The sequence below is a fragment of the Orcinus orca genome, chromosome 13 (assembly GCF_937001465.1).
Source record: "Orcinus orca chromosome 13, mOrcOrc1.1, whole genome shotgun sequence".
Lineage (NCBI taxonomy): Eukaryota > Metazoa > Chordata > Mammalia > Artiodactyla > Delphinidae > Orcinus > Orcinus orca.
In genome coordinates, this window is record NC_064571.1 from 90544719 (window position 1) to 90553784 (window position 9066).

Sequence of the window (9066 nt, forward strand, 5' to 3'; positions counted from 1 at the left end):
GGCAGGGGTTCGATACCTGGTTGGGGAGCTAAGATCCTGCAAGGCGCACAGCATGGCCAAAACAATAAAAAAATAAAACAAAACGCTCAGAACAGTCTGAAGGATTATATGTTTTTTCATATCATCAAGTCAGTGGTTGCTAAGCTCTATGTTTGTCTCTTATAAATCTTATCTTTATCCTGAGCCAGGTCTAGCTTTCGTATAAACACGCACACACCATCCTAGCGGCCTCCTCCCTGCACTGCAGGAAACGAGATGTCCCTCAGACACGTAGTCGGAGGACACGCTGCCAGTGGCAGGGAGGGGAGGAAGGTCCCCATCCCCAGGCGGAGGACGCTGAGCCAGGGCCGGGGGCACAGAACCAGCCGCGTGCCCCGCCCTCCCCCTGGCTGTGAGCGGGGAAACCCTACCTGAGACACCGGAGTTTAGAGCTTATGAAGCAGAGATTCAGGTGACTGGGGGCAGCCGGTGGTTACAGCGTGAAGGCACTAAGGCTGTGAGCTCGGTGCACGTCCGGCAACTCTGTCTTGTTTCTACGCATCCCCTGTGATGCTGGCCTGCGGCTGCCAAGCTACACAGATGCGGGGGACCCACAGAGCCTGGCACACGCTCTGTGGCTGCCAGGAGCCCCTGTACCCGTGTAACCAGCCTTGACTACAGCATCCAAGCTGCCTATCCGCTTCCACGACTGTGTCCCTGCAGCCCACGCAGATGGGGGCAGCTCTCCTGCCTGGCCGTGTAGTAAGTGCTGGTTGTCTGGTGGCAGGTGGAGGCCAGAAGGTGCCACGGCAACTGTTAAATTCTCTCTGGAATATTAGAGGAAGGAGGAGCTGCCCAGGAAGCCACGGTAGACCTTTATCCGATGGAGGGAGGCAGAGATGTCATACATGCCGGTAGAGACACCTGCCTCGACCCTAAGGAGAGGCAGTGACGTGCCTCACAGATAAATCAATATTTCAAGACTTATCTGTGCAGAATTAAGTTCGGGCTAAAAAGAAGACGTATTAGTCGCCGCAGTGCATAAGATACTAATCCAGGTAAAGAATCCCATCACACCAGCGGAAAGACCAGGGCGGGACAAGGACACAGTCCTCATGTGATCCTCTATGCACAAGGACAAGCAGAACTTTTTAAAAAATTGACTGAAAGTCGACACAGCCCAGGAGCCTAGCCCACCCTAATGCATGAATCCCTTTTCAGAAAGACAAGCCCTTAGAGTCCAGTTGCCACGCGCTCAAGTGTGATGACTCAACGCACACAAGACGATGACCCTGAAAATGACCTGTGCTTCACGTGGAAGCCTCTTGATTTAAGCAGAGAGGTTCTTCCTCTGCCTTGGGAGCTGACGCCTCTCCCTGTGGGAGCGGGCGCGTGCTCCCCTGGCCGGCTCGTGTTACATGTCCCACGCATCTGTGCGTTTCAGATCACCACCATGGAGAGCAGCCTGAAGACCATCGAGGAGGAGAACAAAGTGATCGAGCAGCAGAACGAGTCCCTCCTCCATGAACTCGCCAACCTGAGCCAGTCCCTGATCCACAGTCTCGCCAACATCCAGCTCCCGCACATGGTAAGTGACTGACCGCGCGGAGCAGCCCCCGGAGGCCGCGTGCGGTGCGCATCCTAGAGTAGATGGCTTTTCTTTTCTATTTTCACCGTTCTTCGAACTTCGGATATTGGCGGTTACCTCCCCCAAACCATAACGTTAATTGCTAGAGACTCTGGTGGGGCTGAACCAGTAGATCCCCTAAGATTAAGTCTCTCTGAAAAGGCCTTTTAACTCTGATAAGGACAGTGGCGTTATGCTATGATACTATTTTATGCTGATGTGAATATCCTATTAAGAAACTAAAAGTTGCATATGAACTACTATTTAATATCTCGTAGGATCCAATCAATGAACAAAATTTTGATGCATACGTGACTACTTTGACGGACATGTACACAAATCAAGATCGTTATCAGAGCCCAGAAAATAAAGCTCTACTGGAAAATATAAAGCAGGCTGTGAGAGGAATTCAGGTCTGAACAGCTGCTGTAGTGATGGAATCTTGCTTAAAAAAAGGATGCCTCTTGTTTTTTGCTGCTGTAATTTACCAGAAAGTGTTATATATTTATTTCTGTTTGAAACAGTGTTATGCTTACAAGACTTCATAACGATTTCATGTCTTGCTTTAAAGATAGTACCTACAGAATAGTTTTGGAATACATTCACATTTTTGTACGTTTTCATATAAGCTGACATAGTGTGATATGCCATGTAATGTTTATAGCTGCTAATGTATGCACATTGGAGGGTATATATATTTCTGAAGAGGTAAGCCGATCAAAATAAATAGAGTGTAAATTCTTTTTAATGCTTTAGTGATTAAATGTTTTAGTATTTTGAACCGAAATGGACAAAAAACAAAAACAGCTTTGAATGACATTTGGTGGTCCTGCCGCCACTCTTTAGGTGTTAGCATTTCGCCTCACGTCGGAGGATCTTACGGAATTTAAGAAAAACATTTCGTGTGCATATTGTTTCATAGCAAGAATTGGTTGCGAAAAACAAATGCTTTATTTTTGAACAATGCTTGGAAATATTATGTGATTTTTTTGTTTGTTTGTTTTAGGAGGATGGTGTATGGTGGGGCAATAAATGAGGTTTTTTGCATTCCAAGGAAATGGCATATGGATTAACTGTAAGAAATGAGATAAGTAATTTATTGTAAGACAGCACCAAGCCATGGAAACTTGGCAGAAGATTCAAAGCAGCTTAAACAGCACTTTTTAAACTAACTCCTGAGCATTAATTACATGGTGTGACTCTGGGACCTTCAGTTAAGACAGGGGCCTATTAGAGGTGGATGACCCGAAGACTTCCTCTTCCATTCTCAGTACCCTTTGGAACAAACTTCTTTTACCTCCCCGAGAGTTCCGTGCCCCTCTGAACTGTCTAACAGAATCTGTGTGTTTTCATTTACGCTCAAAAGATCACTTAAGACTATTTACTTCCCCTTCCACCTTAAACAGAATTATTCTTGCAGTTGTTGTTGCTGTTATGATGTCACGTACGGGGTTGAAGGCCCATGATTTGTGAGTCCTCGAGCGACTGGGCTGATCTGTCTGCTGGCCTGCGCGGGCCAGCAGCTCCGAGAAGTGTCCTCACCCCACGCTGACTTTGAATAAGCCCGGGTCCTATTCAGAGTCAGGACGAGTGTGCTCCACTGTCCCGTCCCGTCCGCTGGAGACCAGTTGACCATAGAACGTTTGCGTAGCCTTGTTTGATCTGTCATGACCTTCTCTAAGAATGAATGCAATCAGATGTTGAGAGTAACTAAATATACTTCAGCACTTTTTTGCTTTACACTAGATCATCTTAGACTCATTTGCACCCTGGAGATTGATTGTTTTACCCGACGACTGCACTACGTGATGCATAAGACCACTTTCCACGGCTGCGCTCTCCCCTGCTCGCTCGTCCCTGGGACGACGTGTGTCGTGTTTTCCGATTGCCGTTGACTTGATTTACATGTAATAGCATTCTTCCTTCCATGTCTTGATGTTATGCAGGAAGTACAAAAGTACTTAAAATTTTGTTATGAAAAAAAAAAGATGGGTTTTGTAAAAATAAAAAAAAAAAATATTTTTAGCAGAACAGGACTTACAGGGTCATTGCCCCCACACGTGCCAGTCGACTATTTGCACTTACCTTGTCCTATATATCCGTACGGAGGTGTGCAATTCCCGTGTCAGTAGCCTCGTGACACTGACCCTGGAGGAATCTGAGGAGGCCTCCCGGCTGACCCGATGATGCTAAGGGAGATTACAGGGACCTCACAGCAAATACTCTGATACAATACTCAACCTCGGTATATATATATATGTATAAATATATGTACATCCCAGCGGCACTTTAGACTGCTCACTGTACAAAAGCTTACAGTTTTCCAGGAGGACTTTAATAATTAGCTGGGAAAAGATTACGTCATGACTTGGGCTCTGCAGCCCCTTCTCTGGAGAGCCCTTTTTCTGTTGTGTGATTAGTTGTAGCTGCCCTGCTCAGAATTGCCTTTTTGAGAACTGAAGCCAGGTGCTCTGCGTCACCTGCGGCCATATGTCCCATCCAGGGCCCCGGCCTCCTTGCGGGGGGGCCCCCGTTGTTCATATCGGCACATGCATCTCCCCGCCCCGTTGTGTCTGCAGCTTCTTGGCCAATATAGTGATGCTTTTGGTAGAGTAATAGGTAGTATCAGTTTGGGATTCTAATTGTTCTCACCTATGTACAATGGAAAGGGGTTTTAAGCACAAGTCTGCTGCTCATCTAACGTTGGTACATAATTATCAGATCAAAAGTTACCCGTGACTATTATATAAGGACCACAACAGTGTCACATATTAGAATGCTGACCTTTCACATGGAACTATTGTGAGTCATCAGAGTTTATTTATTATAACTTATTGTTCATATTCATTTCTAAGTTAATTTAAGTAATCATTTATTAAGACAGAATTTTGTATAAATATTTATCGTGCTCTCTGTGGAACTGAAGTTTGATTTATTTTTGTACTACACGGCATGGGTTTGTTGACACTTTAATTTTGCTATAAATGTGTGGAATCACAAGTTGCAGTGATATTCATTTTTAAATTGTGAACTTTGTACAAATTTTGTCATGCTGGATGTTAACACATCTTACTCTAAATAAAAAAGGTGTTACCACATTTGTAGCACGATGGGTCTCTAACCGGGTATGCATCTTCACCGGAGTCCGGAAGTGCTTACTGTCTGGGGCCCCCAGCGGGACCCCCGGGAACGTTTCTCCCCAACGCCGGATGCTTTTACTGTAACGTTTCCGGAGGTTTCGTTCTCTACTCCGAGGCCCCTGAGAGCAGATGTGAGCAGCTCAGGAGGTGCCTGCGCGGAGCTTGTCTGGAAGCCACTCTGCCACATCTGCCGTCACCCCACTCTCTCCCCCAAGGTCATGTCACACGCAGGCGTCTCCCCAGAACAGGGACATCCTCACTGCCACAGTTATCCCTCTAGATATGACATCGTCATTACGTAACACACATCCGCGTCCCCAAGTTCCCACTTGAGCCAAGAACGTCCTTTACGGGTTTTTCCAGATCTGGCGTCACGAGGGCTCACAGGCTGCTTCCGGTTACCACGTTCCCACCCCGGTCCCTTCACTCCCCTGCCTTCCCGGGTCTGCAGGACACAGACGTTTGAGACGTGTCCAGGTGGTCAGCTTTGTCTGATGGTTCAGTTCCAAGGAAGACGCTGTGTCTTTCTCAGCACCTCCCATCTGGGGTTCCGGGGGCCACTCGCCCTGTGATTGGTCCCCTGGGAGCATCGTCACCATTGTTCCTTCCACACCATCAGCAAGGATCCCCCACAACCCTTAAATTAGCCTCCAAATATGATTTAACAACGATGAGTTACCCAGCTGCCCATCACCTTCGTTAGTAAAAGTAACCCTCTAAAACTCCAAAAACACTCACCTGTACTAGACACAGTCCCGCAAAATATAAAACTTGAGGAAGAGACCCGCCATGCTCTTTGTTAAATCCAAAACAGAGTCCCAGTGGCGTCTTCTGCTGATTCAAGGCCATCTGAGCCCCTCTTCCCAGCGAGCATTGTTGTTATTTTATACCTAACAGCTTGGTCAGCTGCATCAGGGCTGACGGAGGGGGAGGGTGGAGGGATGCTTTTAGGACCCTGCCCCTGTCTCTCCATACCTTGGGGTGCACCTCTGTGAAAAGCCCCGCCTTCAGGATCAAACGCAGTTAAAGCAGGTGGTGGTGCGTCAAGGAGCTGCTGACAGTGACTGGAATCTTTCAACTTGATTGTCGAAAGCCGTTTTGCCCTTGCCTGAGAATTGGGATAAACATCTTGGAAAGCAGTTGAACAATAATATCAAAGATCTTATAAAATTCATATTTTTGACCCAGTAATTCCAGAAGTCCCCCTAAAAACACCAAAGTAACTGTAAATGCATTGAAATAAAGTCCTCTTTCAGAGGAAGGTTTGAGCAGCTGATGACAAATGCACCTTACGGAACACTATGGTGTTCCTAGAAATGCTGGTTATGAAGACTCAGTGATAAGGTGCTTGTGATAAAGTCAGTGAACAGTACAGAAAACACGCTAAGGTGCAGCTGAGTGGCAGCAAGGTTGGGCCAGGTCCACCTGTGTTAGTGACTGAGAGACCCACGATTCTCGCTGTCCAGCCATCCCCCAAGCCTGTGGAAGGGGGATCTGTCCAGTTCCGTCCTCGGTCTCCTCCGGGAAGCCCCGTCTCCAGGAAGGAAAGTGATGCCCCTCTTCCTCGGGAGGTGGCCTCTCCAGGACAGGAGAAGCCCTTACTGACGGCCAGAGCATCTCAGCTCCCCGAAGTCCTAAGTCCCTGCACCGTTAATCTGGGGCCATTTCTGCTGCGGGAGACCTGAGTGCACTCAGCGCTCCCATGAGTAGAGCTCTCCTTCAACAGCCTGAGCTCCAGTCCGTGTGGACTCCTCAGCAATGCAGAGCAAAGCAGGAGAGCCTTGGGCCTTAAGCAATTTAAAATATACATCAACAAAAACGAACTTTATTCATTGTCTTTTTTCTTTTGCATTTACACCGCCTCAGATCCAGAAGTTTATTCACCAAAACCATCACACAGATTCTCTCCATGTGATCAGATTACGAGCCTTGCTCATTTCCTTCTCTATAGGGTTCTGTTTTCCCCAGTTTTCTTGAGGTGTGATCGACATAATCAGATCTAAGCATCATCATCGAGGAGGGTCATGTGACCCCTTATAAAATCAAGAAAAAATGCCATCTTTAAGGAATTCTCTAGGTGACGCTGGGAGAACACTGCTCTTTATGGCTGAGCAGGTACTGCTCCCGATGGGGAGGTCTGGTCGACGCCTAATGCAGATACACAGTGCACAGGCAGGGGAGAGAGGAGGCCAAAAGGTAGAGAACATTTGTTAGGTTTAAATTTTTCTTGTCTTGCCATAAAATATGAATTTTATTCCACATTAATATTCGCAGGTGTTACTGCTCCCTTGGAGCTGTATCTGCCGGTACTGATCCCCAGAGCACCTCCCTGAAAGCTTGCTTTTGGACTCTCTCTGCTTTCCATCCGGTTCCCCGTTGCTGTGACCTGATTGGTTGATTACACTAGAAGCAGCCAGACCTCCGGCTTCCTCGTTCCCATCTTGAGTGTTAGGAGAGCTGGAATTCTCTGCAGTTCACTTGCTTTGTGAATTAACATCTTATCATTTGCTGTATTGCCAAAAATTTTTCCCGGAACCCAATGAAGTGTTGATTCGAAAATGTTCCTAAATACTTTAGGCTTATCTGATGCAAAGCATGAAAGATTAGCTCACGGTCACATTTTTAAAGTTCTTTTATTCCTGCAGAATAAAGGGAGGACCCCTTTCGCTTTCCAGAATGAGAAAGCCTTTCTGGATGTCTGGATTTGAATCTTATCTGTCTCATTCTCTGATACGTGAAAGGGTTTAGTGTCTTAGCCCCACCGGAAGCTGCCTCTCCTCCAATCTCTGGTCCTTCCTCTGGCAGCTGTCCTCCATGTGTTACCAAATGGATTTGCATGGACCCTGCTCAGGCCGCAGCCAGGCTCCCTGCCTTAGCAGGAGGGGGTTCTTTTTCCCTTCAGGATGGAGAGGCAAAACCAAAGTTGAGATCAACACAGCACAAGCTCTATATGGAGAAGAGGAACTAAATTCACAGATAAGCTTCTCACCCACCTGGCCAGAGAAATTTACTTTAACCAATAAAGACAAAGGGAAGCGGAGTGAGGCTGATGGTGGGGAGGTCCATGCATTAGTCTACCGGGGGAAGAGGTGGGGCTTCCCCCACACACAAGGGAGCGGGGCGTCATCCCCTTTTTATCCTTTTCTGGTCCTTTCTGTCTGATCATGTCCCACCCTGTAGGTGTGTCATTTATATGCGAATGTAGTAAAATCAGTGTATAAGGAGACTGGGGCTCTGTTGGAGGTCAGACTCCTCGCCATCTGGGCCCTTGTTCTGAGACAGGAAGGGGGCAGGGCACAACCTTTAAAAGAACGACAGCCACTGAGGACACGACATGAACTGATTAGAAACAACCAGGTCCAAGACGCGGACCTCGAGCCTCAGTATAGGCTCATTGCAGCATATCAGCTAAATGACACACCCCCACGTGCCATGACCATAAAAGGCCAAAAAGTGGGTGGTGGCCCAGTTCCTGGAAGTCCCCGCCCCTTCTCCAAAATAGCTGGAATACTCCTCCCACTCATTAGCCTATGAAATGACCCAGCCCATAAAAACTAACCACCCCATATTTGGGCACCTGTCGCTTTCTGAGATGGGCTGCATTCTATCATGGAATGTGTGTCTCTCTAAGGAAACCTGCTTTCCCTTTACCATGGCTGCTCTTGAATTCTTTCCTGCGCAGAGCCAAGGACCTTCACCTGGCGGCCGTGCCCGGGAGACCCAGGACGTGACCTGGAACGTGACCATCCTCTCACACCCCACTCTTTTCTGCAACAGTTCCATCTGCTTTTTTTCTCTCTCTCTCTCTCTCATTTGTTTGTAGCTTCCTTTCTTGTCTCTGGACCCTTTAACTTAAAGATTTACGTTCACCCCATCTAAAGGCGGGGGTTGACGGGCTTTGAGCAAAGGTCTGGAGCAGCTCCAGAAGCACAGCTCTTGTTCTCAGCATCTCACCTCCCCGGTACAAAACTATGTTCGTGGCGCTGTGAATGAAAAACGTTGCTGCCGTATCGGTAAATAAAGGACGCTGCAGCCATCCTGCCACTCAGGCTGCCCCGAAGGTGAGACCTGAGAGGACTCAGGATGGAGGCAAAACGGGCTGCAGCCACCCTTGCAGTGCCCCTGCGGGGACTCAGGTTGGGAAAGCACAGGACACTGGCCCCAGGTAGTGGACGTGCGGATCAAAGGGACGATTTCAATGAGCCCGGACTCTTGCATCTTCCCATACGTAGAAAAGTGCTAAATTCCTTAACCTGAGATGTCTGGTTTTCTTTAATTAACAGTCATCTTTGATGTTCCGACTGCCTGGACTTTGTAGCA

At 47.7% G+C, this 9066-nt stretch overlaps 1 protein-coding gene across 17 annotated transcripts in view; it reads left to right on the forward strand.

The window, feature by feature from the left end:
* The window catches only part of MYT1L (myelin transcription factor 1 like), a 406245-nt gene extending 401541 nt beyond the window's left edge, over nucleotides 1-4704 (forward strand). For 14 of the 17 annotated variants that reach the window (XM_049695859.1, XM_049695858.1, XM_049695861.1 and 11 more), the window contains 2 exons: nucleotides 1424-1567; nucleotides 1885-4704. In XM_049695859.1, the coding sequence (XP_049551816.1) occupies nucleotides 1424-1567; nucleotides 1885-2025 (285 nt within the window). In that variant the 3' untranslated portion in view covers nucleotides 2026-4704. The remainder of the gene's footprint in view (nucleotides 1-1423; nucleotides 1568-1884) is intronic. The other 3 variants (XM_049695865.1, XM_049695867.1, XM_033437523.2) reach the window with 1 other exon arrangement.
* The last annotated feature ends 4362 nt before the right edge of the window (nucleotides 4705-9066 follow it).